General features: G+C 36.5%; 1 protein-coding gene across 2 annotated transcripts; it reads right to left on the bottom strand.

Moving 5' to 3' along the window:
* Positions 1-1,743: 1,743 nt before the first annotated feature.
* LOC106871612 (uncharacterized) lies at positions 1,744-8,058 on the bottom strand. Of its 2 annotated transcripts, none has more exons than XM_014918164.3 (2): positions 6,596-8,058; positions 1,744-5,734 (listed from the first exon to the last, which is right to left on the bottom strand). In XM_014918164.3, exon 1 carries the CDS (start codon positions 7,920-7,922, stop codon positions 7,029-7,031), a length of 894 nt encoding a protein of 297 aa, XP_014773650.2. In that variant the 5' UTR covers positions 7,923-8,058; the 3' UTR covers positions 1,744-5,734; positions 6,596-7,028. The 2 variants fall into 2 exon arrangements, with proteins under 2 accessions (XP_014773650.2, XP_052829447.2); XM_052973487.2 differs by having other exon boundaries at positions 1,744-5,025.
* Positions 8,059-21,259: the final 13,201 nt, after the last annotated feature.

Genomic DNA, 21,259 nt, shown 5'->3' with positions numbered 1-21,259 from the left:
TTTTTTGCACATTAGGAAATACTAAATAACATGAACCAGTTCTGAACACAAAGATGGCCTCATAAGCAACTATTTTATTATCTCTCAATTTATTAGGCTTAATGAAAGGCATTTTGCATTCAAAACCTTACCTCAAAATATTTGACCCCACTATTTTAAGGAATCATGGTCACCTGTCTTCTTGTAAGATGTGCTCATTTGTCAACCACATCTAAATTCACTGTAGTTAGAGATGAAGGAACTATGATGAAAATTTGCAAACTGCAAATCTTAAAATTTGATGGCATAATACCATAAAAATTTTTAACAGTATACAGCGTATTACATAGTCCAAGTCAAGGTTTGGGATTTAGCTGTAATTTCAGCTAACTTTCTAGATATATTGCATAAGATAACACTCTTGAAACTTATTTTTTAAGATGTGGTTTCAGAAAGTTCTAGTTACTTTTAACATGTTGAGTGACAGGTACAGAACACCTTTGTAAAAATATGCCAAACAAGTATGCAAACTTTTAACATAATAGCATAAGCAGGTGAGAAACTTCAGAATGCATAATGTACCTTACAATCAACTGGTATCTAAGCTGAAGTTAAAAGTACCTTGGCCAGAGATTTGCTAGTTACAATGCAGACAACTCACCATGACCTCATTGCAGCAGAGCACCCCTTAGGATACATTTGCATAAAGATGAAAGGGATTCTCTGGATAGATTCTATAGTCCAGCTCATAGTCTCAGTAACAGCATTACAAATCCAGTCTTCAGGTTTTAGTAACTGTCAAGCATGGAAATTTTTTTTTTTTGAAACTATTTTCAAACATTTCTTATATAGTAATTATTTCTTCCCTCTGATGAACAGCAGAAACCAGTTTTGCTTTGTATAAGTAGACTTGCTTGGTCATGATACCAGGTTGTATTCAACACTTCCCCATGGCTGAGCATACTTTTCTGTAAGATTAGAGATGAGAGACTTTATACTGGTCAATATTTGCTTACAGCTACCACAGATCAAGACAAGGTGTGGACAAAACAGCTTTTGGCTTCCATCAAGTAAATCCACTCATCAGGTTTTGGTCAGCCAATGGCTTTTGAAGGAACTTGCCCAAGGTGTCTTTCAGTCGAGATTTGACTACATAATTAAAAATGGAGAACCCACAAACTTTTGTTTCCCATGTTAAAACCTCGTCCTGCAACAAAATCTCAAAATTACTTCCACTCCACCATTTGTCAATTTTCAAAACCCATGCATTGGAAAACACAAAGTACAAGACGATGATTACTTTATGTGTACATAGTCTGCTGCTCTTCTCTGACCATGGACCTAGCATTGCAAATATCTAGATTGCATTTGAGCTGAGCACAACCCGAAACAGACAATCTCTAGTGAATACCAAATCAAAACTAAAAGTAGCTGGACAATTCAGAACACTTATGGAATTGGATCAACCAGGTCACAAATCCTTCCATTTCCTATCAGCCCTTCTCACAAGGACATCAACTCCATTTGTCATCTGCAGCTGCTGCCTCAACAATCCAGGAATAGTTTATCTCCGTCTCCAAGCACCACAATAGGCTAGACACCTAATTATATATAAATCCATGCTAGAGACATACAGTACCTTTCTAAACCTTAAAAGCAAAAAATTTGCTAAAGAAATACATTTTCTACTACATTGTACCACAAAAACTTTTTAAAAAGTAAGTGATTTGCAAAAATAGACTGAAATAAATAAAGCAACACAAGTTTGCAAAATACCAATTTATTAGTGACTCAAAAATTAACTTCCCTTCTCTTGATGAACCACACAAAAACGTATTTACCTTGAAGTAAACCAGAATTGGCAATGATTCTTTGTTGGAGTATATCTTTGTGGCTTTTCTTCTGGCACAGTATACCCTCACATGTGGCAATGTATGGTTGTCTCATATGTAGTGAAGTCAGGGCTTCAAAAACAAAATCTGTCAATATGCTCCCATTGGTAAACTTGAAACTCCGCTTTTATACTATTTTGATACAATCTGTCTGAAACAGATTTTACTTCCAAATTATGCAACTATCCACTCTAACCAGAGGTGTAACTTTGATTCCAATTTCTCAAAAGATCATTCTCACTATCTGCAGAAGTTGTAATAGACAGGCTGTGTGGTTGCAAAAAGCTTTCAGCATTAGGCATTACTGGACAATAGCATTTTCGTTGGTACAGCAATCACTAAAGTTAAATCAAAGTTTATGTAAAACCAGCCAAACCCAAGATGTAATCCAAAAGTGATTATGGTAATGGTGCAAGTGGAATTAAGTGACTGGATAAAGTGAAAATATAATTACAGAAACCAAGGAAGATTTGAGTAAAAGGTTGCTCACCTCCATATCAGCAAGGTTTTACAGTAGTCCACAGCTGGTTAAACTGAAAAAAGCTGTTACATTACCTTCACCATAAATCACAGCCTCACTGGTTACATTTAAGTAAAAAAAAAAATTTAAAAAAAAACCCAACTAATGTACTTATCCAAACATCAAATTCTTCTTCCCCAGAAACCATACTTAATACATCATGTTCAAATATGTCTGTCTGATTTCAAGAAAACCCGTGCTCTTCATCTATAGTTAAATGATTTAACATATTGTTTACAGGACTCCTTTCTGTAAGTTTCAGAAAAGGGAAAATTAAAAAAAAAATTCTGGATTTCAGATGGCTGATTTCTATTTCAAAGCTACTGAATGCTCTTTTTTTATTGTAGACTCTAAGACACAAAAGTTATCAACTGTTGCAGCCTGCACAGCATCCTCTCCTTTCATACTTACATGGAACCTTGGATCATATTTTACCTTCACATTAATTCCTGAAGTATTATTCTTATAACAGTGCATCCTTCATGAAAACTAATTTTTCAATGTTTTGTCAGGTTACCATAAAGTTTATTTCAGATTGTAAACAGTATCAATATAAGATACAAAGGTAATGGTGGTAACAACAGTAACAAAAGAAAAAAATAGAAGTAACCACACACAATAAACCAATTTTTATAGTACCATTATATGTCACACTGACATCATCACTTCTTTACAACTCTGGCATAATTGCTGCAGTGATTGCACGTAACACTACCAGCCATGCCATCAAATGCAATCCACAATATAAAGCCCTCTCATTTGAAGCAGTTTACCTCAGCTGTTATATCTGTAAGTGTTTCATTTGCACTTATAATATAGGCGCTTGTGGATGCATGCAGGATTTAACTGACAAAAATATGAACACACACATTGTGTTGATTTTAAATATCCTGCAATTGAAGGGAGATGGATGCAACAATAACACAGAGCAAATGATGGAATGAGGAATATATTATTCCACAAATTCAATTTGTATAAACGGAAATTCTATTTCAAGTTATTCTGCATCACACAAACGTATTCAAGCTTCAAATCTGTTATCAGTGTTGTCATCATTAACTTTTGCAATTTTTTTTTTTTTTAAACATTTTTCCAGCCTAAAATAGCTCCAAACGCATTATTTTCCATATCAACCAATCCCCTATTCTATGCATCTGACCATAATAATTGCTTAGTTGAAATATCGTTTCCCACTGCATTATACCTAAAATTCAAATGCAATGATTTAGAACATTAATAAATATTTAACTAAATGGTTTATGTAAAAAATATTGCTATGAAACCATATTTCAGTGAATAAGCTTCTTGTATTTCCGAGATTCTACAAACAAGTCATGCTATTTAGAGGCTCCCAGGAACAAAACCTAAAAATTAAAACAACTATCTAGTTGGAAAGAAAAAAAAATTTTAAAAAAAAGAACACTACAATTGGTTCTGGAATCCCTAAAATCGAAGCAAGAAACTCATTTTCATTCTGCCTCAGTGATTATTGAACTTCAAAAGCAGTGACAGCCCCAGCAGCAAAGGTTTATACACATTAAAGCTCCAGCAAAATTTCGAGGTAATTTCCAGAGCACCCAAACGTTTCATTTTAACACCAATCCCCTAAACTGCAATAAACAAAAGTTAAAAATGAAAAGCCGTTAATAAAAATGACCTTAATGGTGTTTAAGTGTTAGAATGGCATAAATAAAACTAAACACCAGTATGTTAAAATGTATTTTATGAAGAAATTACAGTTGATGGTAAACCAGACTCTACAGTTGTTTCTCTTCATCAGGATCAGGTAGGACAAGACTTACCTGTTAGACAGTCATTTTCCAGCCACATCACATGTTGAGATTAATATATATTTAAACAGTTAAAATAACTGTTTTTATGTCATCTGCCTTCTACAGATTACATTTCAGATTTTGTAGTTGCAAAAATTGTCACAATCTTATTTGACTAGAAAACCACAAGATGGCAGTAATTTGTGATGATTTCAGCAAAAATTAGTTTTACACGTTTGACAAGGTCAACCAGAACAGCAACAACAGGTTTAGCACACAAACCTGTGCAGAATTCATCTCATAAAGAGACAAACCCTATGCCATGGTTTAGCAGCACCCGCAGATAAATTGCAGTGCATGAGGAATGGTTGTTAACAATATGAGAAAATAAAGCATGCTAATGAGAGGTCTGACACTCAGTAAGAGAGGTCAGTCCAGTGACCTTTTTTTAAAGACCTGCATTGAAGGGAAAAAGAAATTCTGCAATACATACCTATGAAATAAGGATCAAAATGACTGAAGCACAGCAACGGGTTGTTTTGACCCAAGCAACAGCAGCAACACGGGTTTAAAATCATTCTGAGAGCGGGGTACAGCGGCACAGCAGCAGCAGCGGCACAGCTATCTCAGCCCAACAGCATTACAATAATTGGGAGCTCTGCAGCCACACAGGAGACTGGTGCAAGTGAGAGCAGCCAGATTGTGTAGTTGCTGCTGTGTAAGGAACAGCAGACACCTCCTCTCCTCCTCCTCCTCCTCACCGACCTGCTACAAGACCAGCAGCATCAGCACTGCCAGTGACCAGCTACAGACCAGCTACACGGCAACCAACAACAGCACCGCAGCCAACCAGCAAATACCCCTGCAGCATAGACCACACCACCCATGATAATAATTTTAACGGTCTTCACAGTTGCATACAAATTTGGTAAAGAAACAATATTAAATTGACCCTAGTCACAGGGTTAAACAGATTTATGACTCGGAGGTCATTTACAAATTACAACATTTAATTTAAAATTTAGATTTAAAAATATGCTTTAGAAACATTTAGGAATTTAAATTAGGAAACAGGATAAGCAAAAACAATAACAGTGATATAAGTAGGCTGGGTAGGTGAATTAGGGACGGCCACACCGGCAGCAGGGTATATTGGCAGATTTATTATCATTATCATTCTCAGAACTGTATACTAAAGTCAAGAACTAATTTGAAGCAGAGGGGGAGGGAGAGGGGGATGGAAGCATGAGGCAGGGTTGTCAATTATGTCGTTGGATTCTTGAAAATAGCCCAAAATATGGAAAGTCCCTTTACAGTAAAACTGCTTGAGAACAGAAAGGATGGTCTGACAATAAGAGACAGGGGGTACCCTCGTCAAAGTTTGTCTAGTCGATTCTAAACTGTAATCGGTTTTTTAGTAATCAAAAACTGAAGACTTATATTAAATTGATACCACCAAATGAGGTTACACTTCCAACTGCAGATGCAATGAGGCATCAAAAAAAGCAGCAACAAAACGGCAGCAATCAACAGGAACCTGGAACATGCCCCGGGTCTGAGTTGACTCCGCCCTAAAACACAAGACAGAAATATTGTCATCTCAAGTAAATCTAGACAGAAGAGGGGTTTTTTAAATTTAGTAGGGAGGCGGTAGAAGGATGATGTCGGTTTTGTTCATAGTTCATGTTGTAGTCGACACTACTCCTTGTGGAATAATGACAGCAAAGAAAAAAAAAGATATAGAAACCATCATCATCATCAAATATCTTTTTTAACTACAACAGAGACTGGCTGAAACTAAAAATCAATGACGTTCAATATGGTTTCCCAACACAACAAATTTACAGTTAACCAACCCAACTATTAAAATTTAATACATTTAGAGAGACCAACTTCTAGAATGATTATGATCGAAATATTTTTCATTATATATTTCAGAAGTCAAAACTACAAGGGGAATTGTTTTTATATAGTTATTTTAAGTGTTTTTATTGCATGAGGTGAACATTTAGAAACTAAGCAAAAAAAAAAAATTTTTAATGCAATCAAGTCAGTTTTAACTTGAGTTTTAAAATGAAAAGATACAAAAACAGTTAAGTTTGTAAACCAGCCAAAAAGCTAGCATGACGACAATATCTAAACCACATAATTTTTATCAGAACGAAAATACAATTTATCGCCAGGCATGATGACATTTTATAAAAGAAATCAGTTGATTTTTGTTTCATCTTAAACTGGTTTTTAAACCAACTGTAGTAATAGTAGTAATAATAATAATGAAGAATGGGAGGGGGCAGAAAATGAGGAAATACTTCCAGACAAACACATTTTTATAGATAAAAAGCTATGGCCATGGAAATTAAGAGTGAAAAAAAAGGAAATGTTTTAAAAAAAAAAAAAAAAGTCAATACATTATCAGAAAGTAGTCTTACATTTGAACAGCTACACCATGCAGACAGCATCAACAGCAGCAACTCTCACCAATGTATACAGTGGTTTTTAAAAGGTGCCATTCACACTCAGCATCATCGCCAACATCTTTAAAACCTCCATCAGTTTCAAATGTTTTAACATTCGCTGGAGATTTTTTTTTTTTTTTCATTCTTTTAAAAAAAAAACTTCATTTTTATATATATCTGTTCAGCTTGTGTCTTGTGATGAATGAAAAAATTGTTTAAGCCTTTTTTTTTTTTGGCTTTTTTAAATTTTTTTTATCATTTTCAGTCAACCACTACAATAAATTTAACCCATTCATCTCACCTGCTGCCAAGATATCAGTGTTCATCTGCTGTGGTTGTATTTTCTTTTTCTTTTCTTTATTTTTTTTCTTTTTGTTGTGATTTTTTGTCTCCAAATTACAAACACTCAGTCTTCCTCCTCCACCTGCTGCTCGAGATCGTTATGGTCGTTGCTACCACGGTCTGACAATGCTTCAGGAGAACAGCTCCGGCTGTGAGGGGTTCGACTTCTGCTTCTGGATTTGGAATTTTCACGTGGTACACTACCAGAACTGCCTCCACCACCACCACCACCAGCATTAGCACCAGCACCACTTTCGCTTCCGTCGCGACCTTCACTGCAACGATCTGGACTCCGTCTCGGACTGACAGGGCTGCGGCTGCGAGAATGGCTCTTCCTCTCCCGACTGGCGCTCCGACTCCTCGTGCTTCTTCGACTACTGGCACTGCTCCGCTTCTTTCCTTTACTTGATGGAGATGGACTACGACTGTAATGTTTACTGCGACTCGATCTGGAATATGACGCCGATCGAGATCTTGATCTACTTTTGTAGGAACGACTTCTACTGCGACTTCGTGATCTTGAATATGATCTTCGCCGCCGGCGTGATGAACGAGACCGCGACCTCGATCGTGATCTCGTATATGATCGTCTTCTCGATCGATAGGAGCTATAACCACCACCGCCAAAACGGCGAGGTGGGGGACCTCTCCGATATGGGTCAGCCGGTCTACCATATCTAGCCATTTGGACACGTAGTTCGCGTCCATCCATCATAGCACCGTCCATAGCATCCATTGCATCGTCAGCATCTCGTTTATCATGATAGCGTACAAAAGCAAATCCTCGGCTTTCCCTGGTAAAGCGGTCTCGTGGTATGTACACATCTCCTACGTCGCCATATTTCTCAAATGCGCGACGCAAATCCTCTGGTGTTGTTCTGTAAGTAAGATTGTCCACTTTTAGTGAAACCATGCCTTCTAAGTCTAATTCAGAAGGCCCTCGTCGTACGTAGCTCATCTTCGTCCAATCCACCACTTGAATTGCAGTACCTTTCTCTTGGAAGAAAAAAGCCGGCAATATTTTATATTTTCTCGGTCCCAGAAATGAGAAAAGTAGCTCGTCACCTTAACTCGCTTCGCTTTCCAAAAACTGTGGCTTTCTTTCCGGTCAGCCTCACTTTCGACATAAAACTGTAAAATATCTTGCGCGCTAATAGTAAACAGCCAATAGAATCTTGCGCTTTAGATCACATGGTTAATTATTGAGATCACGTGCGTAATTAATATTCATAGTCTTGCCTCATTTTCATAGCTTGCCACTTAACAATACAGGGAAATGGCGGATTAATGTTTCTTTTATATAACCCAATACACACACATGTATATTAAGTTTTATATATATTTATATATGTGTGTATCTGTATTTTACTAGTGAATATTTTTCGCTGCTATATCAGGACATAGTATTCACGAAATAAATTATATTATTAAAAACGAAATATTAATATGAAATTTTCTCAAATGCTGAACAATAGACACACTTGCTGTTTTATAAATTTAAAATATTATTTTTTTTAAATAGGCATTTGAACTCCTATATATATATATATATATATATATATATATATAATTTCCCTTAAATATTCTGTATGCAGGTGTGTTCATATTGATGCTCTTATGACTGCAATGTTTTTCCCTCTCATCACGTCAACCTCTAACTCGTTATCTTGACATGTGACAAAACATGTAAGCTTTAACAAAACCTAAGCTTTACCTTTATATCATCTATCCAAAACAGACGAGTTTCTTTGGATTCTGATATTTTCCCCTAAATTAATATTAAAACGAATTAAATTAACTGGGCTGTTTTTTTATATAAATTAAAAACCCAGTTATACGTTGGTGCGCGGGCGTCGGGTGACAGACATCTTGTATTGTTCTCGCATTTGAACAATTTCGTGTTTTAAATTACAGGAAAATTTATTTCGTTACAAATTAAATAAATGAAGTTCACACAATTTAATGTCAGCTGCAAAAGTTATGATTTTTTTCAGGATTTGAATTCGCATTCTTTTCACGTGTATATTTCTAAATAATCGTGCAAGAAGCTTTAAATTTAAAATATAATTATATTTAACCACAAGTAACATTAAATATATTAAACAGCGATTTAATGAAGTAGGCCGAAATTACATAAATTCGTTGATATAAATCAATATAATTCGAAAATATTAACGAATTAAAATGCCAATAAACATTTTTATCTTTATTTACAGTTGAATGTTAAAACAGATACGTTCTATACATACAAAACATATCTTTGGTTATACGTTCCAACAATTATTTTACGTATTTTGATGTAGAGTTGGTCTTAAACAATCATTGACAAGACAGAACCAATTAGTCGAGTTGACTAAGACGTATGTGAGTTCTTCCAAATATATGTGCTACATTTAATATCCAAAATAAGTGTGTATATACAATAAACATTACAATATATAACGTTCAGGTACATTAGAATATAGTTTCTTCTTTAATTATTACATTACTAACGGAATAACAATATATTTTTAAAATCATGCGGAAAATTCAGCGGAGTTTTGGAATAACCACCTCTACCACACTTAGAAGGAACAGGACACCGAAAGGAGGAGTGTTAAAAAGAACTGGAATTTTCGTGAAAACAGCTTTCAGAATCGTAATTTCTGTTGTATAAAACACAGGAGGAATGCTGAACAAAAGAAAAAATAAGAGAAATGAATGTTTTTTCACCCTTTCCCTTGGTGTATGGTACTTCGAGGAACAGCTATTCAAAAACTCTGTTGAAAACCTTTGATCAGAGAGCCTACGCGCGAACTGTATATTTTATCATGTCCTAAAATTAAATCTTTAGTAATTAACATTCCCACTTAGTCTACTACATTAGTTCAACAAGGTGTGGTGCCATGTGGAACCCATCTTTTTTGTTATAACTATGTATTTTTGAAATGCTACATCTGTAATTTGGTCGGTATTTATTTATTATTAGGATTGATCAGATACGTTAAAATGATTGTAATACAGAGTTGGTGAAATTTTGTAATACGGACTCGGTGAAGTCCATATTCCCATACCTTATGGGAAAGACTAGTTTTCCCTCGTTTTTTAGTGTCCACTTGTTTCAGGAGACGGAAATTACGATCCTGAAAAAGAATTACAAAAATTTCTATTTCCTTTCTTTTCTTATATTTTTTTTTTCTTACACTTTTTTTCACCCACGTCCCTATTCTTTTCCTAAGAAATAAGGATATGAGAAACATTTTACGGTATCAAATTTAATATGACGTCAACGACGACTAAAAATATTAAAAATTGTAAATACGTTTATGTATATGTGTTGTTGTTATTAATCTAAGTGAGCAACATAGTCATACTCTGGTACGTTACCCTCTGAAATAGGTACTAATAATGGAAGCAATACTGATATACTGGTAAAACAGTATAATGCCAAAATAAAGACACGCATGTTTAAGCCACTAACATAGGTAACCATGAGTGATGACATGTCATTTCTAACGGTCAAAATTCAAATTCTGACATTAATATCTCCACCAATCACCTTAACTCTTTACCAACATCCGTTCACTCTGAAGATGGTTATAGATTTGGAATTTTACAGTACTAAGCTTATAGCATATGAAAAATAAGTGAGAAAAAACGCTTGGTTACAAAAAAGATAAAGATAATACTCAGTCATGTTCTCAATACATTTGTTTGAAAGAAAAATCCTTCCACACGTAGCTATTGTGGTTAAGAAGTTTGCTCCCCGACCACAGGGTTTCGGGTTCAGTCCCACTGCATTGTACCTTTGGTAAGTGTCGTAATGCTGCATGGGCAAAATCCTTAGAGTGAGAGGTGAAGCCACCATTTCTATGCATGTATAAAACGTTTTGCACTGGTAGGCCATGACAGTTCCTGACTTACACCTAGAGTACTGACATGTGGTGCACATTTATCAGATTTTCCTTTTGGATGCATCAGACAGAGACCACACACCCAAGTCTCATCACCAGTGATGATGGTCTTCATGAGCTCTGGGTCATGCTTTGTACAGGCCAGCATGTCCTGACCGATTTCCATGCAGAGTTGCTTCTGCTGCTCCACCAGTACCTTGGAGATGAATTTCACTGACACTCTCCACATGCACAAATCCTCTATTAAAATGGAATACACTGATCCTGTGCTTATTCCCATTGTGTGAGCAATTTCCTGGACTGTTACATGATGGTCTTCCATGACAATTTTGTCAATTAGTTCCTCATTTTGGCTTGTTGACGGCGTGCCTCACTCTACAGTGAGGTGTGGTCATGTTTGAAGTGGTTGTACAACTCTTTGATCTGAGTTTTGTCCATGGCATCTTTTCCAAAGGCCTGCTGAATCTTCTGGATTGTTAGAGCTTAAGTATCACCAAGCTTTTGGCAAAACTTGATGCAATATTTCTGCTTGGAGCATTTGGGAAAAACTAAAATCCTTTGAGCATACACTACATGACTATACTCTAAGCATAACAGCTGAGAACTGACATGGCCTACCCAGTGGTGGATGCAGGGGTGTTATACTAGTTGCCTGGGCAACACCCTTTCTAGCTGAGCCAACACCAAAAAAATTGGGACCAAGGCTTAAGAAGGATTAAATTTTGAAAATACAAGCTTGAACGTTAATGATGATCTTTTTTGTTTTCATTAATTTGGATTATAAAGTGACCATGTTATTAAGTTATGATACACAAGTGTAGTTTGCCACTACTTTCCATAAGTAAATCAATACTCACTGTACTGTTGCAAATATAATAACATTGTTATTTTATTTCCAGTAGTTTCACAGCATTACAGTTACATATGCAAATGGTCTGCTACAACAAAATTAGAATACATAAAAATGTGTCCATTTGTTATGAATTTTTTTTTCAAAATGTAACCACATGTGAATCGTTGGCAATTTTTTATTCCTCCGTCTTCCTTTTCTATTGGACTTTCCTCTGTTTCTGAAGAAGAGCTTTTCAAGTTAATGGAAACAACAAAACCATCATTAAAAATATATATATATATATACACATACACACACGTGTGTATGTGCATGTGAATGTATTTATGTCTCCTTGCCTTGACATTGCATGACAGTTGTCATCATCATACAAGTGGTGTCTTTGTTTCCAATCTTCAATGAAAACATGTCCAGCCATGCCAAAATATTATCTTACTTGGAAACAGGTGAAGGTTGGTGACAGGAAAGGCATCCAAGTGTAGAAAATCTGCCTCATATAAGCATGGAAATGATATATATATATATATATATGTATTTATATATATTTTTTTATACCAAAAATTAGGCAAAAATATAGTATCTGTTAAGAAACTTAGCAAAATACTCACAATTGAGTTTTTGTATATATATCGACTTTAAAAAGAGCTCAAAACTGATCCATTGAAAATACTTTATTATAATAATAAAGTATTTTCAATGGATCAGTTTTGAGCTCTCTTTAAAGTCGATATATATATATATATCATCATTGTATTAATGTCTACTTTTCCATGCTTACATGAGACAGATTTTCTACTATTGGAGGCCCTTCCTGTCACCAACTTTCACCTGTTTCCAAGTAATACATAGATATAGATACATACATATCTACACACACACACACACTACTACTACTACTGTGAATGCACGAGGCTTAGTAATTAGGGTATTCAGCTCACAACTGTAATGGCATGGGTTCGATTCCTGGTGGTGCATTGTGTCTTTGTGCAAGACACTTTATTTCACATTGCTCCAGTTCACTCAGCTGGCAAAAATGAGTTGTACCTGTATCTATGTCACGCTGAATCTTCCTGAGAACTACATTAAGGGTACATGTGTCTATGGAGTGCTCAGCCACTTGCACATTAATTTCACGAGCAGGCTGTTCTGTTGATCAGATCAACAGGAACACTCGTCATCTTAACCGACAGTAGTAGTTTAGTGTCATCATCATCATCATCATTGTGTCCAAAGTATTCATAAATCAGAAAAGACAGGCACTCATATATTAGGTAATAGAGATGGTATATTATTTATACAAAATTGTAAATTTAGCTTTATAACAGCCAATCGATGTTGCCAAATGGTTTCATGTAAAAAAGCATTTCAAGAGTGGAAGGTTAGTTTAACAATCATTAGATATGACCGAGTAGAAGCTTGGGCTCTTTTGTGCTGGAGGTTTGAAAATACATTTGGTTTATGAATTTCAGGGATGTTGAAAAAAAAAAACTAAATCCAAGACACCCAACCTTACCCAGATCCCCTCCAATTCCACAATCACATATATGAAAAAGTGGGGTGTCTGTTGGCATCCAAATGCTGACACACAGAACAATGACAAAAAGGACCAATCTAAATTATATAACTCTGGTGAGACTAAAGACCAGGCTTGTGTTTTTTTTTTCAGCTGCAAGACTTTTGAATATCATCAATATCATTAGACTGAATCCATGTGAGCAATATATATTTCATCGAATATTTTAAAATTGAAAAATAAGAATAAGATCTTATTTGTTTTATGAAGTTGAGCTCAGGAGCCAGACAAATATTGTTGTGTAACAGATTCAGCCAGTGGGTTCTATATTTGACATACCTAAGCTAATTGAATGACATGGCAGTGCAAGCTTTCTCTCAAGTATTGGTCTTCTCAAGAACAGTATCTGTTCATTTGGACAATTTCTTTGCTCTCATTATAAAGGCTCTTAATAGGATTATAAATGTATACCATGTGGATAAGTCTTTGTGACCTATCTCTATACACAAAATTTGTTAACATCTTATAATCCTTCCTTTGTTTATTGTCAATAAATTTGTTATGATATACATTGATCCTTTGACCAATTACTTTAACCTACATTACGAAGAGTGTTTGGGAGAATAATTGTTTCTATCTGGCCAGCAAGAGTCCTGATTCCACTCTCAAATTTGGTCTATGATATACAACAGGTTGTGTCAAACTCCCATTTGTGCTCTGTGTTATGGATCTTTATCTCCTCTTCTTTAATATACCTCCTGACGCTTTTCTGAAACTATATCTAGTAGATGGAGCTTTCAGTTACCATAGTCTTATACCTTTTCATTTGTCTAGTTCTTACTCTGACAACACTAATCACTAAACATTTGAGAGGTGTTTTCTTCTCTATAAAAAGACTTAATAATCACAACCAGCAATTTATTTCATTTCCTGATGACTACCAAGTCTTTTCTGGCTCGTGTATTCATCTAATTGATAAGTGGTCAGGTGACTGACTGGTTAATGCTGCAATTGGTTTAGCTGTTTGTATCACAGAACTCCAAAAGCTTTGATTTCCTCTCATTTCTTGTACCATACCTATAGTTTCTATACACACAGGAGCAGATGTTTTAGTATTGTCCAACAAGTACATGGAAGATGCCATTGTGGATAATGAGAGATAATGAGACTACTTTCCTTTGATATTGATGTGGTTTGCAAAAAAAACTTATAGAAACACTCCTTTTGTACATCTATTAGTACTGATTTTGATGCATATATGCAGGTTTTACTTTTACTGTCATGCTACTGATAACTAATCTACAACACAAATGTTTTAATGCCATTTCCCTGTTCAAGCAGAAAAAATGGCATTTTCTAAGTTATTCTAATTTATACATCTCCCACCTTCCTAACTTTTGTGCTCTCATTTCTTCCTATATCATCTTTAACTATGTTTTTTTCCTTCCTCTACCTCCTCCTACATTCATTTTCATCATTCCTTTTATCCAGTCATTTTAATTCTTCCTTAGCAAATAGCCCAACCATGTTATCCCATTTCTCTTCCCAACATACATCACTTTCTCTATTGCTACCATGAATCTCTGATTCATTGCTTGTCTTTCTTTCTCTCAGTGATATTCTACTCATCCATTGAATGATAACCATTTCCATTCTATCCAGACTCCTCTGTTGCTCCACATGTCTTCACCAATTTCTTACTCCTATAAATCATTGTACACCTTCACCCCACGTGGCATACACCTTCCCTCAAGCTCCACATTAACATACTATTCAGTTTCCAGAGCTTCTATTTACATCTAACTCCACCATTACTGATCCGAACCAACCTTCTTTCAAAATATCATCAAGGCAACATATTTTTCACCTTCTATCATCATGCCATTTCAAAGATCCAACTTCTATTTATGTATGTACTAGCAGCATAACCCGACGTTGTTCGGGTGTGACTTATTACGCCATCTACAATAAGTCTTGCTAGGTGCAAATCAACTAAAAAAGAAAGCGTTGCAACGAAAAAACCTTTATGCTAAGTGGATTTCTATAAACTTTTAAAAAGGCTTCACACATACACACAACTTCACGTTTATTATATACTAGCAGAAATATCCGGCGTTGCCCGGGTTAAAGAGAATAAGGAAATCTAAAAACGCTGTCTAGACTACGCATCATCTTTATATAGAGAGATGTATATACACACACGCACCCAAACACACGTATATATATGTATATGAATATAAATATATGAAAGTCAATGAAGTTTCGTAAAAGAAGGTGATCATGTACATACTTTCTTGCTGTTGTGACTATAACACCTCATTGTAAACAATGTTCTTTGTTTTCCCTTGTGGAGCATATACAAATAGGTTTTTTTTGCTGCCCACTCTTGAGCAGCCAACATACAGTTGTCCATGTGAGAAGCAGGGCTCTTCCAAGAGAAGACCAGCTACAGACAGTGTTTGACCCTGATATTTGTTTATGGACATGGCAAAAGTCACACGAAGGGGGAATTGTAGTCTTCTGAATGTAAAAGGAATGTCTGCTCCTGATGGAGTAAGAGGAATTCTTGGAATAAAGACGTCATCCCCTTTTGCACATCCAGAAAGAATGGTAGCCTCGATAACGTGTGACATCATTTTCTTTATCACGAGTCGTGTTCCATTGCAAAGTCTTGGTGGTTCCAGATTGCGGAGCAGCATAACAGGCGTTCCAACTTTAAGTGATAATATGTGGGGAGGTAGTCCTCGAGGCTCCAACGAATTGAGAAATTCAGGAGGATAGTTCACCACTTCATTTGTATCTGGAACTGTATCAACAGACTTGTAAGTTTGAAGATTGCCGGGAAGAGAATGCATCAGGTGTTGATTAATTTTTGTAACAGCTACGTTTTTTGGAGCTAATATTGCTGTTTCACATAGCCAATTGTGATTTTGGTAGTTTTGTTTAAAGTTGGGAAAGACATTGTGTTTGAGGTCATCTACAGAATTAACAACAGAACAAAATGGCCGGAGGTCTGCAACGAAATAATTTTACTCAACACTTTGCAAGTGAATCAGTGGAGGCAAAGATGCGTCTCATTTACTTGACAATTTATGCACCACATTGCAGAAATCACAATGTAAGTATATCTGAAAGAGTAGTCTTACACTGTTGTACCGTTGAATTACAAATAATGCTCATCTGTTATGTTCGGGTTAAAATTTCATCAACATCAAAAATATATGAATTTTCATGGGAGTTATGGCTGTTATGCAAAAAATATAATTTCCAAATTTCATAAAGATCCGTTCAGTACTTTTGACGTAGTTTTGGATAAGAAAACAAATGACTAATGTGTGTGTTTGTGTGCATGTGTATGTGTGTGTGTGATGGGTGTATATATGTATAGATATCTGTATGCATGTATATATGAATATATGTGTAGATATTACATGTACATCATCATCATCGTTTAACGTCCGCTTTCCATGCTAGCATGGGTTGGACGATTTGACTGAGGACTGGTGAAACCGGATGGCAACACCAGGCTCCAGTCTGATTTGGCAGAGTTTCTACAGCTGGATGCCCTTCCTAACGCCAACCACTCAGAGAGTGTAGTGGGTGCTTTTACGTGTCACCCGCACGAAAACGGCCACGCTCGAAATGGTGTCTTTTATGTGCCACCCGCACAAGCCAGTCCAGGGGCACTGGCAACGATCTCGCTCGAAAATCCTACAGGAGCCAGTCAGGCGGTACTGGCAACGGCCACGCTCAAAATGGTGCATCTCATGTGCCACCCGCACAAGAACCAGTCCAGGGGCACTGGCAACGATCTTACTTGGCTTGCCGGGTCTTCTCACGCACAGCCCATTTCCAAAGGTCTCGGTCCGTAGTCATCGCCTCGGTGAGGCCCAATGTACGAAGGTCTTGCCTCACCACCTCAGCCCAGGTCTTCCTGGGCCTACCTCTTCCACGGGTTCCCTCAACTGTTAGGGTGTGGCACTTTTTCACGCAGCTATCCTCCTCCATTCTCACCACATGTCCATACCAGCGCAATCGTCTCTCTTGCACGCCACAACTGATGCTTCTAATGTTCAGCTTTTCTCTCAAGATACTTACACTCTGACGGGTATTCACATTGACATTACACATCCAACGGAGCATACTGGCTTCATTCCTTGCGAGCTTACGTATGTCCTCAGCAGTTACAGCCCATGTTTCACTGCCATGTAGCATGGTTGTTCGTACGCATGCGTCATACAGTCTGCCTTTTACTCTGAGTGAGAGTCCCTTTGTCGCCAGCAGGGGTAAGAGCTCTCTAAACTTTGCCCAGGCTATTCTTATTCTAGCAGCTACACTTTCAGCGCACCCACCCCCACTACTAACTTGGTCGCCAAGATAGCGGAAGCTATCGACTACCTCTAGTTTTTCACCCTGGAATGAGATAGAAGTTGTTTCCTTTTTGTTTGCAGTCTTTATTGCACCTGAACATCTGCCACAAACAAAAACTAACTTGCTAGTTAACCTGCCTTTGATGTTGCTGCACCTCTTATGTGTCCATAGCTTGCACCGGGTACATCTTATAGAGTTACTACCTACTCCTTTTCTACATACTGAGCAGGGCCATCTACCTGAAGGGGTTTGTGTTTTATCTACCTTCCTACTTATTAGGATTTTGGTTTTAGCTAGGTTGACTCTAAGGCCCTTCAATTCTAGACCTTGCTTCCACACCTGAAACTTCTCCTCTAGTTCTGATAGTGACTCCGCAATTAGGGCAAGGTCATCAGCATAGAGGAGCTCCCAGGGGCAACCTGTCTTGAACTCCTCTGTGATTGCCTGGAGGACTATGGTAAATAATAGGGGGCTGAGGACGGAACCTTGGTGGACCCCTACCTCTACCCGGAATTCATTGCTGTACTCATTTCCAACCCTCACCTTACTGGCCGCATCTCTGTACATGGCTCGCACAGCTCTCACTAGCCATTCTTCTATCCCAAGTTTCCTCATTGACCACCAGATAAGGGATCGGGGGACCCTGTCAAAGGCTTTCTCCATGTCAACGAAAGCCAGGTACAGAGGTTTATCCTTGGCTAGGTATTTCTCTTGCAACTGTCTCACTAGAAATAAGGCATCAGTAGTGCTTTTACCTGGCACGAACCCAAACTGCATCTCATCTAAATTGATTCGCTCCCTAATTAGTTGGGCTATGACCCTCTCTGTAACTTTCATAACCTGATCTAACAGCTTGATGCCTCTGTAATTATTTGTATCTAAAGCGTCCCCTTTACCTTTGTAGCAGTTGACTATGATGCTGCTACACCAGTCATAGGGTATGACTCCTTCGTGTATCACCTGGTTCGTAATCTATATATATATATACATCTATATATATATATACATCTACACATATGTATACATCTACACATATGTATACATATACATGTATGCATATAGATCTCTCTCTCTATATATATATATTGTTGTACTTGGGGATGGTCATATTGCCAGTTTAGCCAATAAAATCACACGCACTGTATATTTGGTGTTAATTTGCTTCAGCTTTATATTACATTAATCTTAATCTTATTTCGGCCAGAGTTCTTTCGTCACACTTCTGTGACCTCATCAGTGGTCCTTTGTTTCCTTCCTTCTTATGTGTGTCTCACCTTGCTAAATATCAGCCATTTTGTATTTTGTATTCCTATTGTATGTGTCTACGCATGCGTGTCTTTCAATGTGTCTGTGTCTTTTGTAAGTGCATGTGTGTATGGGGAGTGTCTGTATCACCTATATACTCTGTTAATACGTGTTCGTTTGTATTTGTTTTTATTTATTTATTTGTTCATGTGTGTGTGTGTGTGTTTTTTTTTGCGTTTAATTAAATCTTGTTAACGTATGTAGTATTTAATTCCATTTGTTTATCTATGTATTGTATTATACTTTGTTCATGTTATTATTGGTTTATGGGTAACATGTCACATGCTGTGGTTTGTGGTTTGTTAGTGGTGTGTTAGTGTTCCATTCTAGTTTCCTATTCAGGCTAGGTTTCTCTTCTATTATGTGTGTAGCTTCAGTGTATATATATATATATATACATATATATACGTGTACATATACATCTATATGTATACATATACATATCTCTCTCTCTCTTTCTCTCTCTCTATATCTATACATATACGTGTACATATACATCTCTCTCTCTCTCTCTCTCTCTCTCTTTCTCTTTCTCTCTTTCTCTCTCTCTGAAAGTATCTGTCATTACAGTATCGAAATGGTGTACATATACATCTATATGTTTCTCTCTCTCTCTGAAAGTATCTGTCATTACAGTATCGAAATGTGATTGTTTCAGTTAGTGGAATAGTTTCATTTTTAAAGTGAAAGTATTTGACATAACTGTTTTTGTTTCACTTTTGACACGTAATACTTAAATAGTGGAAGAGATATTATGTTGCCGTGTGCTCGAACTCTGCAAGAAGTTAAAAATTTTTTTGACTAAAACACAACTGGAACCCTAAGTAAGGCATGTGTAAAATTTGAATGAAACTGGTTGCGTAGTTTTCGAGTTTTAGGGATTCACACAGACAGACAGACACACACACACACACACACACACACACATTCTCATTTTTATATATATAGATTACCTGCTTTAATACACATGAAGCTTACTTGGCTGGTGTAAACACCACCATAGTGACATCAGTTAGGTGTTAATTATTTTACAGGAACTAACAAGTTGCCCGGGTTAAAGAGAATAATGAAATCTAAAAACGCCGTCTAGACTACGCATCATCTTTATATAGAGAGATGTATATACACACACGCACCCAAACACACGTATATATATGTATATCAATATAAATATATGAAAGTCAATGAAGTTTCGTAAAAGAAGGTGATCATGTACATACTTTCTTGCTGTTGTGATTATAACATCTCATTGTAAACTATGTTCCTTGTTTTCCCTTGTGGAGCATATACAAATAGGTTTTTTGTTGCTGCCCACTCTTGAGCAGCCAACATACAGTTGTCCATGTGAGAAGCAGGGCTCTTCCAAGAGAAGACCAGCTACAGACAGTGTTTGACCCTGATATTTGTTTATGGACATGGCAAAAGTCACACGAAGGGGGAATTGTAGTCTTCTGAATGTAAAAGGAATGTCTGCTCCTGATGGAGTAAGAGGAATTCTTGGAATAAAGACGTCATCCCCTTTTGCACATCCAGAAAGAATGGTAGCCTCGATAACGTGTGACATCATTTTCTAAATAATGCTCATCTGTTATGTTCGGGTTAAAATTTCATCAACATCAAAAATATATGAATTTTCATGGGAGTTATGGCCGTTATGCAAAGAATATAATTTCCAAATTTCATAAAGATCCATTCAGTACTTTTGACGTAGTTTTGGATAAGAAAACAAATGACTAATGTGTGTGTTTGTGTGTATGTGTGTGTGATGGGTGTATATATGTATAGATATCTGTATGCATGTATATATGTATATATGTGTACATATTACATGTACATCTATATATATATATACATCTACACATATGTATACATATACATGTATGTATAGATCTATATATATATATATACATATACGTGTACATCTATATGTATACATATACATCTCTCTCTCTTTCTCTCTCTCTCTCTCTGAAAGTATCTGTCATTACAGTATCGAAATGGTGTACATATACATGTATATGTATACATATACATCTCTCTCTCTCTCTCTTTCTCTCTCTGTGAAAGTATCTGTCACTACAGTATCGAAATGTGATTGTTTCAGTTAGTGGAATAGTTTCATTTTTAAAGTGAAAGTATTTGACATGAGTGTTTTGTTTCACTTTTGACACGTAATACTTAAATAGTGGAGGAGATATTATGTTGCCGTGTGCTCGAACTCTGCAAGAAGTTAATAATTTTTTTTGACTAAAACACAACTGGAACCCTAAGTAAGGCATGTGTAAAATTTGAATGAAATTGGTTGCGTAGTTCTCGAGGTTTAGGGATTCACACAGACAGACAGACAGACACACATTCTCATT

This window comes from Octopus bimaculoides, chromosome 1 (genome assembly GCF_046866305.1).
Source record: "Octopus bimaculoides isolate indiv1 chromosome 1, ASM4686630v1, whole genome shotgun sequence".
NCBI classification, from domain to species: domain Eukaryota; kingdom Metazoa; phylum Mollusca; class Cephalopoda; order Octopoda; family Octopodidae; genus Octopus; species Octopus bimaculoides.
This window is presented reverse-complemented; position numbering and strand designations above follow the sequence as displayed.